The sequence below is a fragment of the Ailuropoda melanoleuca genome, chromosome 3, assembly GCF_002007445.2.
Source record: "Ailuropoda melanoleuca isolate Jingjing chromosome 3, ASM200744v2, whole genome shotgun sequence".
Taxonomy (NCBI): Eukaryota; Metazoa; Chordata; class Mammalia; order Carnivora; family Ursidae; genus Ailuropoda; species Ailuropoda melanoleuca.
Genome location: NC_048220.1, coordinates 67,100,602 through 67,120,731, shown reverse-complemented (window position 1 = coordinate 67,120,731; position 20,130 = coordinate 67,100,602). Strand labels below are relative to the sequence as shown.

General features: G+C 33.9%; 1 protein-coding gene across 3 annotated transcripts in view; it reads right to left on the bottom strand.

Annotated features, from left to right (window-relative positions):
• Nucleotides 1–20,130, bottom strand: part of SLF1 (SMC5-SMC6 complex localization factor 1) — a 71,324-nt gene that overhangs the window by 37,117 nt on the left and 14,077 nt on the right. For 2 of the 3 annotated variants that reach the window (XM_002923629.4, XM_034656505.1), the window contains 8 exons: nt 16,848–17,010; nt 12,675–12,818; nt 10,206–10,352; nt 9,187–9,333; nt 8,189–8,311; nt 6,743–6,796; nt 5,610–5,768; nt 3,841–4,004 (listed from right to left, as the gene is read on the bottom strand). In XM_002923629.4, the coding sequence (XP_002923675.1) occupies nt 3,841–4,004; nt 5,610–5,768; nt 6,743–6,796; nt 8,189–8,311; nt 9,187–9,333; nt 10,206–10,352; nt 12,675–12,818; nt 16,848–17,010 (1,101 nt within the window). The remainder of the gene's footprint in view (nt 1–3,840; nt 4,005–5,609; nt 5,769–6,742; nt 6,797–8,188; nt 8,312–9,186; nt 9,334–10,205; nt 10,353–12,674; nt 12,819–16,847; nt 17,011–20,130) is intronic. The other variant, XM_034656506.1, reaches the window with a different exon arrangement.

Sequence of the window (20,130 nt, the reverse complement as noted above, 5' to 3'; positions counted from 1 at the left end):
ACTATAAGACACTGATGAAAGATACTGAAGAAGACATAAAGAAATGGAAAGATACTCCATGCTCATGCATTGGGAGAATCAATATTGTTAAAATGTCCATGCTATTCAAAGCAATCTACAGATTTAATGCAATCCCTATCAAAATATCAACAGCATTTTTCCTAAAACTAGAACAAACAATACTAAAATTTATACACAACCAGAGAAGACCCCAAATAGCCAAAGCAATCTTAAGAAGAATAAAACTGGAGGTATCACGGGATGTCTGGATGCTCAGTCAGTCCAATGTCCAACCCAATCATGAGACTGAGCCCTGTGCTGGGCTTCATGCTCAGCACACAGTCAGCTTGAGAGTCTCCCCTATCCCTCAGCCCCGTCCCGCACTTGCACACTCTGTTTCTCTCTAAAGTAAGTAAGTAAAATCTTAAAAAAACAAAAACAAAATACGGAGGTATTACAATCCTACATCTCAAGGTTAATTACAAAGCTGTACTAATCAAAACAGTATAGTACTGGCACAAAAACAGACACATCAGTCAATGGAACAGAATAGAAAGCGCAGAAATAAACCCACAATTATATGGTCAATTAATCCATGGCAAAGAAGGCAAGAATATATGAGAAAAAGACTGTCTCCTGAACAAATGCTACTGGGAAAACTGGACAGCTACATGAAAAAAAATGAAACAGGACCACTTTCTTATACCCTATACAAAAATAAACTCAAAATGGAATAAAAACCTAAATGTGAGACCTGAAATCATAAAATTCCTAGAAGAAAACACAGGCAGTAATTTCTGACATCAACTGCAGTAACATTTGTCTAGGTATGTCTCCTAAGGCAAGGAAAACAAGAGCAAAATTAAATTACTGGAACTGCACCAAAATAAATCCTTTTGCCCAGCAAAGGAAACCATCAAGAAAATAAAGAGACAATCTACTAATGGGAGAAAATATATGAAAATGAGGTATCTAAAAGAGGTTAATATCCAAAATTATAAACACCTTAGACAACACCCAAAAAACAGATAATCTAATTAAAAATGGGCAGAAGATATGAACAGACATTTCTCCAAAGAAGACATCCAGATGGCCAAAGAGACACATAAAAAGATGCTCAACTTCATTAATCATCAGAGAAATGCCAATCAAAACTACAATGAGATTATCATCACCTTACACCTACCAGTATGGTCAAAATCAAACACAAGAAACAAGTTTGGCAAGGACATGGAGAAAAAAGGAACCCTCATGCAACTGGTGGTAATGCAAGCTGTGGAAAATAGTATGGAGGTTCCTCAAAAAATTAACAAATTAAAAAAAATTAAAAACTAAAAATTATGATCCAGTAATTCTACTACTGGGTATTTGCCCAAGGGAAATGAAAACACTAAATGGAAAAGATATATGCACTGTGTTTACTGCAGCATTATTTACAATAGCCATGGTATGGAAGCAACCCAAGTATGCATCCAGACATGAATGAATAAAGAAGATGTGGTAGATATATACAAAGGAACATTACTCAGCCATAAAAAATACAAAATCTTGCCATTTGCTACAACATGGATGAGTCTAGACGGTATAGTGCTAAGTGAAATAGTCAGAGAAAGCCAGTTACCATGTAATTTCACTCATGTGTGGGATTTAAAAAACAAAATAAACTAACAAAGAAAAGAAGAGACAAAATAAACCAAACTCTTAAATAAAGAGAACAAACTGGGGGTTGCCAGAAGGGAGGGAGATGGGTGGATGGCTGAAATTGGTGATGGGAATTAAAGCGTAACTCATCATGATGAGCAATGAGTAATGTAGAGAATCGATGAATCCTTGAATTGTTATATCCGAAACTGAAAGAACGCTGTATATTAATTATAACTGAATTTAAAAAACCCTTAAATAACAGAGTACTTTCTAGAAAGTAAGAAGCTGACATGAGTGAAAAACTTAACTGAAAGAAAAGGTCAAAAATTATGTAGTGACATGAGTTACAAGTTGAAGTATAATTAGGAGTTGGCCAGGTATTTGTAGGGTGCAGGAATGCAGGCACATTTAGGAGGAGAAAACATACGAGCAAAGGAATAGGCAATGAAAAATAGTTTAGTCACTGGGCACATTTGGGAAAATAATGAAGATGAAAATGGAGACACAGCATCTAAGTCACGAAAGGTCTTACATGTTTTGCTAAGGAATTTCAACTGTCTCTTATACATGATGTGTAAGTTAATTGAAAATTTTCGTCTGGTAAATGACAACATCACTTTGGAAAGAGTATACTGAGGGACTCTGGAAGATAAATTATAGGGAAAAAAGTAGAATCAAGATCAATAAGGCAGGTATTGCAATAGTTTACATAAGAAGCAATGAGAGCTTGATGACGGTAAAGAAAGACAGTAAAGAAAGAAACAGATCTGAAAATTAGAAAGCATGTCAGCCACATAACCCATATATCCCCACATTCTATACCAATGCTGGGCTAGTACTGCTGTGTTAAAATTGTGTTTACATCTCAGTCACTTCCAAAAGTAAAGGAACAATGTTCTCTATTTACCGTTTTATCCCCAGAGTATAGCACAGTGCCTGACTCCCAATAAGTACTCAATAAACATCTGCTGAAAGAATGAATAAATGCATGCCATCTAGATGATTAACTCACTTCAAATATTTCACAACCAAGACAGAAAATGAAGCTTTATGAATCTCAAAGAGATAACCAAAGGTCTAGCCTTTGCTTGGCTAGTCAAGTACCTTCCTCTCACTACTATGGAGCCCTAAAACTGAGCACTTGGATAAAAAGAAAGTATTTTCTAGACAAAAGCAGGCTATATCAGATACAGGGAGCTCAGAGAAGAAAAACAATTCATGGATTTGGTAGAAAGAGAAAAAGAAAGGATTTCCAGAGAAAAAATTTCAAGACAAAGGAAAAATCTAGGAAGATGATATGCAGAGACACAAAAGGAATGACTATCTAGGAAACAGTTTCAAAATTCAGATTTCTAGGGGCGCCTGGGTGGCTCAGTCGTTAAGCATCTGCCTTCAGCTCGGGTCATAATCCCGGGGTCCTGGGATCGAGCCCCGCATCAGGCTCCCTGCTCGGCGGGAAGCCTGCCTCTCCCTCTCCCACTTGCCCTGCTTGTGTTCCCTCTCTATCAAATAAATAAATAAAATCTTTAAAAACAAAACGAAACCCTAAAACTCCCAAAAAACTCCAAAAATTCAAATTTCTAGCTGGAAAAAAGTAACAAAAAACACTAAAAGAGATAATATATACAGTTACAATGTTTACACTTGTGACTACCAAAATTTGATAACCATATTCAATAAATTTTAATTAGATTTTAATATGCACACATATTGTTACAAAAAACAATCAAAAAATACAAACAAGTAATGATTTGGCTTTCCTGTTTATTTCGTGTATTCATTAAACTTTTTTTTTTTTTTTTGGTAAACTAAATGGCAAATATGACCACTCTAGATTTGGCCTTTGTTTTTCTTTTCTTTTTTTTTTTTTTAGAGAAAGGGAGAGAACACACAGAAGGGAAAAGAAGAGAGAGAATCCCAGTCAGGCTCCACACCCAGAATGGAGCCCAACATGGGGCTCGATCTCATGACCCTGAGATCATGACCTGAGCTGAAATCAAGAGTCCAATGCTTAACCCACTGAGCTACCCAGGTGCCCCTAGACTTGGCCCCTTTTTAAGTTTTTAAAAAAATACAACACACATACTATACACACACATTTTCTAAAATGAAATTTACTTCTTTCATTTATATCTAAAACATACACAGCAGAACTGGGAGATGAAATTTAACACCCTCACATGTCAAATTCCTTACCTGATAAGCACTTCTATTAGAGACCATGCTCCTTTCATACAAGTTGGGCATTGAAACAGCTCTAAGTAATATCGTGACATGGCTGGGGACTTCCAAGGAGGATGTAGGTGAAGAAGTGCTGACAATATATGAAAGTATCGGCCAGGAAATGTATCTATGTTATCCTGTTATTTAAAAATAAACAAATTAAATTAAACACTATAGCTAAAAGTACACTTTGACCAGTTACTTCAGTCTAAAACTGTAGTAACTCTGACCTTTCTTACCAAATATATGTGTTTGGACAAAGGAGATCAAATAGAAGTTATCATATTTAGCTAGTAAAATACTACAACTGAGAAAGGCACATTCTAAATACTGTATCTATACATTAAGTAATCCCAGCTATTGAGACTTACATGAAATGTCCATTTTACTTTTCATGATTATAGTGAGATTAAGAGTTCCCAAATGTGACCTGAAAGGAATTAAAGGTATGAAGCTTTTCATGTAATATGCTTAGTTATCATCAACATTACTCTGACATAGCTTACACCTGTTATTTCTTCAAATTGCCACTGTGATGAAGAACGTAATTAGAAAGCTACCTTTGCAAAGCCATTCTCACTAGCTTTCAGTTTAAGGAATATGTTTATTGTCTGTGTATACTGTGAATAAAAATGATTATTATCACTGTACAAATGGCTTTCTAGATCATTATTATCAGATTTTTATGTTAGATACTTTACTGCCACAGAAAAACAATCGGATAAATTTTTCCCAAGAGAAAATTATCTTGGAGATGCTAACAAAATAAATCACTCAGAGTAGTACCTAGAAAATAGTTTAAAAATGGAAACGGGCACCTCAGGCTTGACCTCACTGGGGCCGATCAAAGAGAGCTGATGCCCAGTCCCATAATCCTTATGGGGGGAGATCCACGCTCCCACCTGGACAAACGCAGGAAAACAAGCCTTCACAAAAGTGCTAGCTCTGAGCTCCCTGATGGGATTATTCAGAATGAACCCCTAACAGAGATAGTACTCGTTTCCCCTCTGCACCTTCTTCTGCATCAACCGTCCTGAAGCTGCACCCCCTCCTCCAGAGTAGCACTAGAATATACTCCTCCCGTCCCAAATCAGTCTCTGAGGGACTGCAGAATGACTCCGTTTCCTTGGTGCATTCATAAAACAGTTCACCCAGTGAAGTCAAGGAAGATTTCTGACGATGCTGCTCTGCTTTTTCTGACATCCTGCACCAGGTAATGGTGTTTTTTAAGTCTTATGATATTATCAGCATAATTTCACCTCCTGAATTTGGATGAATTCTGGGACATAACCAAGATCAGGCTGTAGATGTCTAAGACTGAAGGCCATGGACAATACCCTGGTGAATTCACCAAGTCAAATAACCCCTGTGAGACAATCCTATAGCACCCAATCAATACTTTGCTTTTGTGACACCCAGTCCCTACTGTGGAACTTCAAATTCCTATAAATCCATTAAGGTCCCATTTGTCTCTCATTGCTGGGCTAGTTGCATTATGACTACTATCTAGTAAACTGTGAATTTTTAATAAATGTTCTATAGTAACTCCAAATACAAAATATACCCCCCCAAAAAAGTAAAAATTAAAAAAAAGAAAAATTGTAATAAGCGGGTACTGCATTTCCTATTAAAACGAGGGAAAAAATACTGAAAAGAGATATTAACTGTGAATATACAAAAAATGAGAATGTTCATATTTTAACATTCTCTTAAAGACTATAAACTCTTAAGACTACTCTTACCTGTAAAATGTTCTCTAGTAGAGCATGAAGAAGGCATACAGGGGGGATATAATGTGCTTGTAAAGAGGAAAGTTCTTCAATTGCTTCTTTAAAAAACTGTCCTTCTATGAGACTTTCAATTAAATTTAATACACCTCTGGGAAATTCAGCATTTTTAACCTAAAAAAAAAAAAAAAGATTCTATGACTCAAAGAAGAAAAAAATTCTGGGAGGAAATCTTGAATTAGTAAGGAGACTTCAAATTTTCTCATCTGTAAAATGAAGGTAATTCCTGTCCTCAAGACTTCATAGGATTGTTATGTGGTTCACAAAAAGATTATTTATATGAATGTGGTTTTTAACTACAAGGCACTACAAAAATACACATTATTAATTGATTTTATTTATTATTCTCTGTTGTCTTAAATAGTAAGGGGAAATACTACCACTAAAAGAAAATTTGAACAGGCATTTGCAAAGCATGGCTGATAATGAGGAGACCTCAGGCAGAGCTACAACTACACATAGTTCTTTAGGGGCAAAATTATTTTTTGGTTTTCTTTTAAAAGTACAAGCAAACTATACCCATTAAGATACACTGAATATATTAATATGTCATCAAGCACAGTATTTGCTATAGTGTCACAGAATCACTCAAAGGATGCACATTAACTCTAAGAGTTCCATGAAATACATTCCCCTTGGGCAAAATATTTTTAACGGCAAAAATAACTACATTGAACTAGCAGAGAATTAAAATACTCTGAAAGAATACATGAAATAAATTTTAAAGGAATGAATAATGATACAAAGGAAATAATATATTTTAAAAATATTATCCTGAAAATTTAATCTAGAAGTAGTAATTATGAAAGCTATGAAATGTGGTAACAGTGGTACATAACTCATCCATGATGAGTACAAGCTAAGTTTTTAATTCTTGTTATCAGTTTGTACTACCATATACAATTTTTTTGGAGCTTTGACAGAATATTATTTTTCATTTTCATTTCTGGTTAGAGAAAATACATTCCAAATTTGATAGGAGGCTTTGTAATGCAGACAACACATTCCTTTATATCAAAGTAACTAAAAACATCAAAACACAAGCTTATGTATTTGACTCCATCACCACCCTACTCCAAGCCCCTTACCTCAATATTGTATACTGGTTGTTTATCTATTCTAATGCAGCTGTATCTGATAGCCTACAAAATAGCAACCATATTACCAAAATTAAGCATGTTTTTAGGTAGAAAAATACATTTCAGTGTACAAAAAATAAAACCTTGGGCAAACTTACACAACAGACTCAGGAGCACATTAATAGCCATAACTGATCTGATACTGATACACATTTACTCAGACTATTATCTTCCATTATTTTAAAGTAATAGCACACTCATGAGTGTGAACATTCTCTATTTTCTCTTTCTAAACTAACTTAAAAAATAAAGTCATATTCACTTTGAAGAACTGAAGAGGTCTACTGCCCTTAGTATTTTATTAGAAATATAAATGAGGAGAATATTTTGTTTAAAAGCCCAAAGAAAAAAATGTGGTCATGTTTTCTATATAATAACATGCAGAATCTTCCTCTATTGTTTAAAAATACCTATAATTGTGTATTTGTTTAAAAGATTATACTGGGAAAATATTTGTAACCAACATAAAAAGAGATAATATTCTGATTATATAAGCAGTTCTAGATACAATGATATAAAATAACCTAATGGAAAACTGAAAAAGAATATAAGTAAGCAGGTAACAAAGAAATAACACAAATGGCAAGTGAAGGTATAAAATATACTCAAACTTACTACTGTCAAAAGAAATGCAAATTAAAACAACGATAAAGCTCTGGCTTCCACTTAGGAGGTAGAATTGAACACCCATAACCCTCGGGGAAGGCAATAGGAAAACAAAATCTTTACCCCTGGAGAAGGGAAAGAAAAGATCAGGGTCCCAGATCATTAGCAATCCCCTACCACTGGGGGCAGGGTTAAGATCACTGAGAAAATCCTTCCCCCAAAACTCTAAAGGGCTGCCTAAGACTGAGGCTGACCCTGAACACCAGAAAAGGGCCGCATTGTCAAGTATCGGGCTAGCAAGCATTTTACTTTACTATTTTATTTTATTATTATTATTTTTTGTAGAGGGGAAGACAGAGAAAGAAAGCGAGAGGGAAGGAGAGAGGGGCAAGGGGCAGAAGGAGAGGGAGAGAGGGAGAGAGAAAATCTTAAGCAGGCTCCATGGAGCCTGACACCAAGCTCGATTTCACAACCCCGAGATCAAAGTCCGAGCGGAAATCAATAGTCAGATGCTTAACAGACTGAGCCACCCAGATGCCCCAAGCTAGGGAGCATTTTAGCATGAAGCAGTCTATAAACACCTAATTTATCTGTAGTTTCACTGAGCTATAAACGGCAGAGAATTCGGCTTATTAAATGTACAAAAACATTACTGTTCATAACAATTTAATAAACTGAGAAAATTTTAAGACACATTAAACATAATAATGAGTTATTACTACTATCATATTTTGGTTCTACTAGAGAAGGATACGAAACTATAGAAAATTTTAGTATGCCAAGTTCTACCTGAGCTCTATATATGTGCTTCCTTAACTCATTTTTTATTTCAGCAATATCCACATCTGTTCTGACATCCTTGGTTTTTGATTCTTTGGCATGATCAGCAAAAACAGAATTCTTCACTTCTTTCTGCATACACGTAAAAGTACTTTAGACAGTGTACTAAAGACAATATCACCACAAACATTAAGTATCATAATAAGTAACAGAATACAAGAAGAACACGTTCATGAAGAATTAACTGACCTCAACAAAGATCCTTACAATCATATTTTATAAAAATTACACAATGAAATAAAAAGTTTAAAAAAAAGCAAACATTTTAATTTAGAAAGTTTTACCTAGGGTAATAATCCTTCTAACCTGTTCCCAATCTTTCCTGGAATCTTTCCCCCATTCCCTTTGTTGCCATGGTCACACATAACATGATTGATTATTTATTTACCCTTAACATTTTTCTGAAGATCCTTCTGAATATATGCATATATTCAGTTTAGATAAAATCAAGTTATACTCTAGAATAATTAACTCAAGAAGGATCCCATTCAAAAGACAAGCTATCTTATTAAAAATGATCTATATTATAACAGAGACAAGCAAGACAAAAACTAAAATAGATCAGACTGTATTACCCAAACCACATACACATGTAGTCTTAACGTATTTTTATTTTATTTTAGTAATTTTAGCCTCTTTTTTCAGAACCTGTGTTTCTTTTTTGTTTTTGTGACATTCAGGTAAAACAATAATATATTTGAATATCCTGATTATTAATTCAAATTTCCTTGTGTATGCATGTAAAAAAAATACTATCCTTATAAACCAAAGTTAATTACAACATTAGTTATGAATATCACACCAGATCAACTGAAGACCATTTTTTTCATAAGACATGCAGGTTATGTTTGACACAGCAAGCAATTATAAAAGTAAGATTATATGTCTAGACTATATTATGGAAGCCAAAGAAAATTAACTGTTTAGCTTAGCTTACAAAGTTTTACCTGATCTCTATATATGTGCTTTCTTGAGGTACTTCTAATTTTGCTATGTTCAAAGTCTTTCCTGGAATCTCCTTCATTTTCTTTTTTGCGTTTTTTCCTCAAAGTATAACTCCTTTGAATATCTTCATCCTTTTTCTTAACTTCCTTCTACAAGTATTTAGATCACAATTAAATCTGAACATGAATGATACACGTTACAAAATCCAAATAAACTCAAGAGTATGACTTATAACACAAGTATACACCGTTAAAAAAATAGTTTTATAGAAGACGAAATCTCATCCATTGTTAAAGTGGGTATACATTAGTAAAACATTTTGTATAACCTTTGGGCATTACCTGTTAAATATGCACAGTCCTTATTATGACCCATCAAAGCCACCCCACGGAATATATCCTAAGCTAGAGAAACTCTTGAACATGTGCACCAAGAGTCGTGTAAAAAAATATTCACACTGTTCATGCCACGTCTGTTCATAACTGCAAAAACCAAGCAAGCAAACACAAACCAAGAAAATAAAACCCAAATTTACTTATATCAGTAAATAAAATGGCTAAAGATATAGCTGGGAATCAATTGATCAATTAAGCATTATATATAGCAGTAAAAAAAAAAAAGCCACAAGTTTATCAATACCATCAACTATAAAAAGTTCATTAATGGGCAAAACTGAACAATATATTGCTAGAGATGAGTACATAACTGGCAAAACTATAATAAAAAACAAGAAAACAACACAAATACAAAGATAGAGGTCACTCATGGAAAGAGAAAGAAAAAGATTTCTAAACAATGACACACAGTAGGATCTTAAAAAAAACTTGTAATGCTCTATTTCTTAACCAAGCTGGAGCATACGTAGCACTCTTCTGTATTCTTTTTAAAATCGTACACAAATGCCTTATAAACATTTTTGTACATGTAATTCACAAGAAACAATTTTATGAATATCTTTACATTTGTTGGATTTAGAAAAGAGTTGTAAAATATAAATTATTTTTCATTTGGAAGGTCTTACCTGACTTCCACATGTGTGCCTTCTTAAAACATCTCTCATTTTAACAAATTTCAAATCTCTACTGGAATCTCTGAATTTTTCTTTTTTGTGATGTTCAGTCAAAAGAGAACTAACATTAACATCTTCATCATGATTTTGCATTTCTTTCTACATGTATGTAAGAATACTTCAGTTAGACTGTGGATGAAACACAGCCTTAACACAACCAATGCGAATCACAACAGAAAAACCCACTCAGGAAGGCAGGTTTTCTAAAACGTACATACAAGATTAACTATAGTAAAGAGTCCTGTAAATTGTATTACATCTTAGTTACATTAAAATGAAGCAGAGAAATGTAGATTTTTAGTTCAGAAAGGTTTATATTGAGTTCACATATACATTTCATGTAGGTACTTTTATTAACTTACTCTTTCTTGGAATCTCTGCTTTTTCCCCCCCATTTGTCTTATGATTAGTCAAAAACAGAATTTGCTTATCTTCATTATTTTTCCAAAGATTTCTAAGAAAAGATTTTTAAAGATTTTTATTCATTTACTTGAGAGTGAGAGTGAGAGAGAGAGAGAGAGAGAGAAAGAACACAGATGGGGAGAGAGAAGCAGACTCCCCGCTGAGCAGAGAACCCGATGCAGGGCTTGATCCCAGGATCCCAAGATCATGACCTGAGCCAAAGGCAGACGCTCAACCAACTGAGCCACCTAGGGGCTCTTATTTTTCCAAATATTTCTAAAAATAATTTTAGACTGTAGACCGAATAGAATCTCGCCATTATTAGGCATACCAGATAAAAAATCTCAAAAAATCTTTTTACAGAACATATAGTTATAATAAAAAACAAAGTATTAAAACCATATTGTTTATTCATTATACAAAGTTATATTATATATGCATTATAAATACATTCATTATATTAGTTACAGGCATACAATATAGTTATTCAACAATTCTATACATTACTACTCAATGCTCATCATGGTTAAGTGTGCTCTTAGTCTCCATCACCTATCTCATCCATTCTCCCCTCACCTTCCCTCTGGTGACCATCAGTTCTCTATATTTAGGAGTCTGTTTTTTTGTACAAAGAAACTTATTTCTAAAAATAGAAATTTCTACCTGAATTTTATATAGTGTTATACTATATAAATTGATATATTTTCATAATTTCTGCATCTTTCATGTAATCTCCATTTGATTCTTTTTTCCACGTTAAAAAAAAACACTAAGTTTATTTTAGTAACTCCCATCATTTTACATTCTTTTCTGAAAGTTAACATTTTTATACTGTGGCTTATGATGCATTTTTCTCAGACAGATTAGCTCAAAAAGCCTCTTATTAAGACCATGTACATGTAGTTAATCATAGAAAGCAGTCTTATAAGTCACATAAATATCAACTGTACTTTAGAAAAGCCAGAAAAGAATTGTATTAATATTTTAATCTGTTGTAAAGTTTTATCTAATCTCTCATATATAATTTAAGGCACTGGTGAGTTCATGAAGTTCCAGTTCTTTAAGTTTTCTTTGCACAATTTTTTGACAATTGCAGTAAAAGCAGAATTTTTATCTTTCTACTCACGGTTAAAAATGTTTTAGTTTAGGGGCACCTCGGTGGCTCAGTCAGTTGAATGTCTAACTCTTGGGCATGACTATTGGTTTTGGCTCAGGTCGGCTCACGTCGTGATCTCAGGGTCACTGTGCGCTGTGCAGGGAATCTGCCAATTTCCCTCCCCTCTGCCCCTCCCCACCTCACGTGCCCTCTTTCTCTCTCAAATAAATAAATAAATAAATAAATCTTTAAAAAAAATTTTAGTTTAGCCTAAGTAATAATAACTAATAGGCCAATGATTTGGTAAATCAACTGAAGAGTCTGTTCTATAAAACACAGTATGAAATTCAGCATAATTAAACATTAGCTATTCTAGGGTAAAAGTAATAATGCCTTTTTTTGGTTACTGCTATTTGAAAAGTTTTACATGAGAGCCATATATATGCTTTCTTAATCCACTTTTCATTGCTCCAAGTTCAAAGTCCTTCCTGTTTGTTCTCCTTATTAAAATAGAATTCATTTGTATCATTTAAAAAAATTTTGTTCAATATGCAGCAAAATACTAGACTTCAGATCATGAATCACGAATATACATATTGCTGACAGAGAAGAATCCTTTATAAGAAGTGCAGTTATATTAAACATTCAGGGGAATTTTAAGTAATTCTCATGTGTTGAAAACATACAACATACCAGGAACTGTGTGTTTATATATGCATCTATACATTATTTCAATAAGAGTCTCAAAAACAGAGACACAGGGCAATATCTTGAATAAGCTCAAATCACAGACAATAAAACACAGAGCTGGGTTCAAATACTAGCTCTGATTTCAAAATTCATGTAATTTCTACCATATATTGCCTCTCAAACAATTATGTAAGAACCAGAAATGTACATTTTTTTGGCCCATGACGTTTTACCTGGGTTCTACACATGGTCTCTTTTAAGGCACCTTTCGTTTCAAGAAATCCCATATCTTTCCAGAAATCTTTGTTTTTTTCCTGATTGCTATGTTTATTCCAAACAGAATGGCTCTGGGAATCTTCGTCATTCTGAATTTCTTTCTGTACGTATATATAAATGGTTCAGGCAATCAATTAAGTATAATTTCAACAACATGTACTTTTTATGTTACCTAACTTTATCTAACTGCAAAAGAAGGTAAAATCTCTTCCCCTAAATCAAAAGTTATTAAACAGTAGTAAATTCTTTCAATGAAAATAATTCAAAACAAGGGTCCTGAATAACAAAGTGATTTCTGTGTATCTTCAAAAAATGTAATGCTTTGCTGATCTTTTCACGAATAATCCTGAACAGAAATATTTTATCTAGTTCCTGTCCAAGTTAAAGGTACAATATAGATAAAAAAAAGTTTCAGATTATAGATTTCTGATTATTTTTCAGCTTTTTACTGATAACTTCTCATCTGCAAGTCTACTACCTACATACAAAGACAAAAAGAGGCTTAATAGAAGAATTCACAGCTCTTATTTTACTTGAATAGCAATAAACAATTATTTTCACCTAACCCTATCTCAAATATTTCAATTTTTCTTGCCAAGAAATCCAAACTGAATTCACAAACCACCTACCAATGAGGTTAAAGACAGCTGCATATATACCCACACAGAGAATTCTAAAAGTTCAGCAAAATAAAGAGATGGAAGTAAAAATGAGTTCATGACATATACCACAATGTTAAGGCACTACCTTTACAAAGACATAAGAGAATCACTGTCTTCCTAGGAACAACTATGATATGAGCTGAAATGTGTAAGGCCTATGGTGCCATCTTGGGTTCCCTTTCACTTGTACTGGGATTCCTACGTAGATATGAGTGTCTTTTAGCAGGCTGCAATCCTCCAATCAAAGAACAATTCCTGACTGTACCTGATTGACTTTTTTCAGTTATTCAAGAAATAAAACCGAAAACTAAGAAAAAGGAAGATTTTTCTTTCTTTCTATTCCAGGCATCAAAGAAAGAATTATCTGAACGTACACACAATAATTTCTGTTAAGGACAACTTGAAGTGGGGTAAAAGTGAGTTTCTGGCTTTAAATTTTTGCCAATGCACAATACACACTAAATGTAATTAATAGTTTCCATGTTCTGTTTTCACCACTAAATAGTAAGCACTTTGAAGTCTGACATGTGGTCTTACTCATTTTGCCTAGTGCACAACACAGTGCCTGGTACATCAAAAGTCTTCAATAAATATCTATAAACCTGAACTAAATAGATTCTTAATTCTGTTACTCAGGAGCTTTCCAAAAAAAGTATAAGCAGGTTAAACAAAACTTTTTTTTAAATAATTGCTTGTTAACTCCATCATTTTACATGGCAACTCTCAGAGGATACTTCAGAATCCATCTAATGAGAAATGTGATATGCTGTATGCCAAAGTGGTAGAAGAAAAGAAAGACATTACAATGAAGTTAACTGTTTTCTTCTCAGAAGTAATCACAAAATGCCTTCCTTTGTGGAATAAATAGTTATAGACTTCCACCTGCCTAATCCAGATTTTATATAATAACATATTCTAAAACAAATATAAGTTATAGTGTATCTGCTACTCTTACTTGATATACTATTGCTACCCTCCAATATATTTCAGCAACTGAATCTGAATGCTGTCAAATTACTGCAGTAAAATAAGACTATGGATAGAGCATATCATATTTTACATTTTATTCATTTCTTTCCATAGAAAAAAAGAAAATTCAGATACTTTTACTAACCTAGTTAAAAATGGCTTTCATTCTTTAACAGTTAAGCTGTTCAGGTACATAGATCAGATAGGATGTTTTTGGCTGTAAATAATAGAAAACCAACTCAAGGTAATGTAAATAAAATGGACGTGTTTTAACTTCACAGCATGGTAAAGTGGTCCAGTGCTAAGACAGGTTTCAGGGTTCGCTAATACAGCAACTCAAGTATCTCTGCAAGGATCTACACTGTGTCCCTATATTTTGCTATCTATAGAGTTGGTTTCATCTCAAGGATACTTCCCCTCATGGTCAAAAATTGGCTGCTAGTAATGATTTAGATTACATTCTTCCATGTTTACATCTAGCAGGAGCCAGGCTGCCAGTGGCTATCTCTTCAGAAGGATGAAGAAACTTCCCAGAATTTCCTACATACTACTCTTCATGTCCCATGGATCAGAACTGGTTCACATGCCCATTCCAAGACCAATCATTGTCAAAAGCAACAAGATCATCTATAGTCCAAACAGATCCATCCCTTGAAATAAGGTCAAATTCCCAATCTACATTGCTGCTACTCAGTAGGGAGAGGTTATTTTAGAATGATGTATTACATCTACTCTTGGAAAACTCAAAGATACTTCATAATTTCTCTATTAATTTAACATAAAATGAGAACTCATGTGCCAGGCTTTATGAAAGAAGATTCAGATAGAACTATGGAAAAGAGAGGTATCATCTTGATGACATGGTCCTTTTGGTTTAGATGGGGAAAACAGATATTAACCAAGTCATTGGCCAGCTGATTCCTTGAAGAGGCATCATTATAACTGCAATTTGAATGCTGAACAGAAGGCAGGCAGGCACAGAGAGTGAGTTTCTCTCCTTTTCAGGGAGAAAAAGTAGCTTTTGAGGAGACACTGAGGTAGGAAGTAGCTTAGCCTGTTTAAGAAACTGGGAGAAGGCAGTTTTGTTATACTACAGTTGAGCACAGAAAAAATTGAGCAGGATACACCTGAAAGGCAGGACAGACAAGAATTCTGTGGGGGAACTTTTAAGCCATGTTAGAAGTTTAGGACTTTATCCTAAAGGCAATGGGAAGCCATTGGAGGGTTTAAGTAGGACAGTGACAAGATTAGAATTGTTTTACACAGAGCATTTTGGCTGTTCTTTCTGAATGCAGTAGAATGGACTAGAGAAGAAAAAGGTAAGAGTAATCAGTACACTACCAAGAGTTAAAAGGTAGAGTAATTAAGAGTCTATTCTAGGAGGGGAGGGGAAAGAGGATGAACTCAGCATGATGTTAATATAGGAAGCAGCACTGTGATTCGACTGGTATTTAAGACAATAAAATCAACGGGACTTGGTGATTGACAAGGAAGGTTTCAAGGGTGATACCCAGGTCTCTAACATAAATTATTAGATAAAAGGTTATAGTATCTATTGAGATGGAAACTATTAGGAGCCAGTTTTTCCTAGAAGATTAAGGTGTATTTTTCAGACATACTGAGGTTTCTCTACTTTGAGTTGACTCTTCTTAAAAATTTCTTCTAGGGCTGCTCCCATTCAAACAACTTAAGAAGTGGTCTCTGAACTAAGTGGGAAGAGGGAGGTAAAGGAACAGGACAGGAAAGTATTTCTAAATCCTTATAAATAGCGTCCTCTTTTTTTTTTCCCCATGGGAAAAATACCCACAAATTCTTAAATGATACCATATGATACGATGGTCCACTGCTATTTTATTTATACTCTGACATTAAAATGCTAAAATTAGTTTGTGGTAAATATCATTAAAGCACAGAAAAATAAAATACAGACTCAAAATAAGACAAATTTTAAACTCAACAAGCCAAGTTTTTCCATGTTTATCAGAAATATTCTCAAATATTTAAATAATTGAGAGCAATTGCCTTTAAAAATATGTCACTTTAATTATAGCCGACCTTTGAACAACGTGGGGATTGGGGCACCATCACCCTCCGGAGTCCAAAATCTACACATAACTTTTAGTCCCCTGCAAAACTTAATAGCTTACTGTTGCCCAGAAATCTTACCAATAGAATAGTTGAATAACATATATATTTCATATATGGATTACATACTCTATTCTTATAATAAGGTAAACTAGAAAAAAAATGTTAAGAAAATCATGAAGAGAATACATTTATAGTACTGTACTGAATTATAAAAAAAAATGTTTATAAGTGGATCCATGTAATTCCAGGATCAACTATACTTATCACTGTATTTTTAAACTTCAGAACATATTTTAATTTTTTTTCAGAATATATTTTAATTTTTTTCAGAACATATTTTAATTTTTAACATATTTCACAATATCAATATTTTATAAAATGAACACTCAAAAATTTATTTATTTTACTTACCTCTAAAAGAAAATCCCCTAGATACTGAATTGGATAAAATGGAGCCTTAAAATGGTCTTTTTCTTGCTCAGCCTTGATTCTTGCATTACTAGCAATCACATGAGTTATTCCACTTGGTGAACTTTTTGGTAAAATAACATTTGCTTTTCCAGCCTCCAGAACTCTAAATAAAAATGTAAATAGTACAAAAAGTATTTTTTAAAGCATATTCAGCAAATTATAAAAATCACTTACTTCCTAGGAGTAGAACTTTCTGAAAGAATGAAGTTCCCGAGTTATTTGAGTTCCATGGAGAATAACTACTGCAGTGACTTCTTAAATTATAACTTGCTCAGAGATGTTGAAGAAATCACGCTCTTCTTTCTACTTACCCATTTCTTGATATGGAAAGACTTTTAAGAATCAAGAATATTGAATTTATTCCCTAAGGAAAAGTCACCTCCATAAACCAAAAAAATAATGAAAGAAGTTTAGGGAAGTAGCTACCTCAGAAGGCAACATACCTCCAAGGAAATCATTCTAAACCACAAAAAAGGAACTATAGTTGCCAGCATTCTTCTAAAAAATTAGTTTTTAACATTTAACATCCCAAAAGTTTCATGAAAGTTCTGTTTGTGCTTAGGATTTAGAAAGCCATAAGGGAACACTGCATTCACTTAACAATAAGAAAAAGCCAAATAATCTCAAAATCTTAACTTTTCATGAACCCATGAGAGAACTGAGTTAACAACCAACCAAGAAACTTAATTTCCCTAAGAGTTTTAATGATAAGCCCCTTTGTGAAGAGACTGGACACTCAAAACTATTTCATTTTGCCAGGGTGCAGGAGAAAAGTAGCTGTCACAAAAGTAGGTAAAAATCAAGTAAAATTCTAACAAATTTAAGGGTCACGTGCCAATACCATGACAACGTATAATATCTAGGAGTCACTGACTCAAGGAAAGTCTGCCCTCACTAGCAAGCTCTTTGCCTCAGGCCTCAGTATTCATGAAAGATTAAGGGCAGAAAACAGATTCCTTACTGGGTAGCACAAGTGAACCAGTGAGGGCTCTGCCCACCAAGAGATAGACATTAAACCTGGTCCACTTCCCTGGATCCTTCTCGCATATTAAGCAAGCATCCTAAGTCATTTGGGTAAGGTAAGAAAGTCATATACTTTCAGAATCCAGGAAAAGATGCACTGCTTCTGTTGGGAGAATACAAGTAAAATCCATGTACCCTGAGAAAGGGGCAGAAAAATCTCCTGCTGTATAGCCCAAAAAAGGATCCACTGTTTCTGGACATCCGTCTCTGGACAAGGAGCAGAAGAAATGCCATTCAAACATAGGTTCCTGCATCCATACAAAGCAGAAATCTAATACTGGAGCAGAGGCTAGAAATTCTCTCTTGCCAAAACCCTGCCCACAGATACAAAGCAGAATTTGGCTGCCATGGGGGACTGAGACACAAATATTGAGAATGTCCTAATCCCAGAGAACACGAACACAAAGAATGTTTAAGACTGAAGTCTATCAGCAAAACCAAAACCACATCTTACTCTTACCCCCAACCTAGAGATGAGTAACAAGCAAGAGAGGAATAGAATGACAAAAAAGTCCTTCTGTGACCAGCAGTACAGGGACTACTGAAAGTTTAGAGTGAAGCAAACACATCAGTTAAAATCCCACCAGCACACCAGGACCCAGGCTAAGCACAAAGAAACTACACTCCACTGCAGGAGTAACCAGAAAGGATGCATTGAAGGTAACTCTACCGTTAACAAAATCCAAAACCTGCTCAAAAACTGACAAGATTAACTCAACTACCCATACTAACTGCTTTACAGGAAAAGTAAGCCCATTTTTGGATATAAATAGTTATCTGAGCCTCTATTGCTCTACATGTGGTATCTATAGATGCAATAAAAAAATAGAAGACATACACAAAAAGGAAGAAAACCAAGCCACTGTCAAGAGATAAAGGAGTATAAAGCACAGAGAGATGATCCATTTGTTGAAATTATCAGAAAGTGACTTTAAAATAACTATGACTGAAATGTTTGAAGATACAAAGGAAAAAAATGAACAAACTGCATTAAGAGATCAGGAACTGAGCACTGAGTACATAAAAATGGTAGAAATAAGTTACTATATCAAAGAATAATCTCTTTGACCAGCTTATGAACAGACTGCATGCAACTGAGGATGGAATCAATGAACTTGATGACAGGTCAATAGAAATTATCCAGCTGAAACACAAACATGGGAAAAACAGTTAAAAACAAAGCAGAATATATAAAAACTGTGGAAAAGAATTAATTGGTCTAAAACACAGGTAATAGAGCACAAGAAAAAGAAGACAACAGAATTTAAATATGATGGCTGAGAATTTTCCATAATTAATAAAAGATAAAAAGCCACACGTCCAAGAAGCTCAGAGAACTCCATGCAAGTAACATGAATAAATAATAGACAATAAACAAGACACACATACATCTGGAAACATTATCAAACTGCTAAAAACCACAGGTAATATATTTCTAAAATTTTAATTTCCAATTGTTCATTACTAGCATATAAAAACGCCATTAATTTTTACGTAGTGACTTACTACTCTGTCATTTTGTTGAATTCAACAATTACTTCTAATAGCTTTTCTGGATAAATTATTTAGTATACATCCATATCTTTTGGAAATAAAGACAATTACTTTTATTTCTTTCTATCTAACTCTACGTCTCTTATTTATTTTCTTTGACATATTGCACTGTCTAGTACCTCTAGTAAAATGCTGAATAGAAAAGGTCAGAATGTGGGATGCTTGGCGGGTTTAGTCGGTTAAGTGTCCGACTCTTTATATCGGCTTAGGTCATGATCTCAGTGTCTTGAGATCAAGCCCCATGTCTGGCTCCAAACTGGGGGTGTGGCCTGCTTAAGATCCGTGTCCTCCCCAAGTCCCAGGAGCTCTCTTTCTCTTAAAAAAAAAAAAAAAAAAGAAGAAGAAGAAAGAAAGAAAAAAAGAAATGGTCAGAGTGAGCAACCATTTCTTAATTCCTAATTATGGAAGAAAAAAAAATCCATGATATTAAATTTATGTATTTTTACAGTTGTCAGTTGCTCAGACTGAAGACACAAAAAATTTTAACAAAATATCTGCAGTTAGAATTCACAATTATTAAAAATGGTAATACTTTCTGATGAAGTACAGTTTATCTCAGGAATACAAGTTTGGTTTAACATTTTATTTTATTTTTTTATTTTATTTTATTTTTTTAAAGATTTTTTATTTATTTATTTGACAGAGA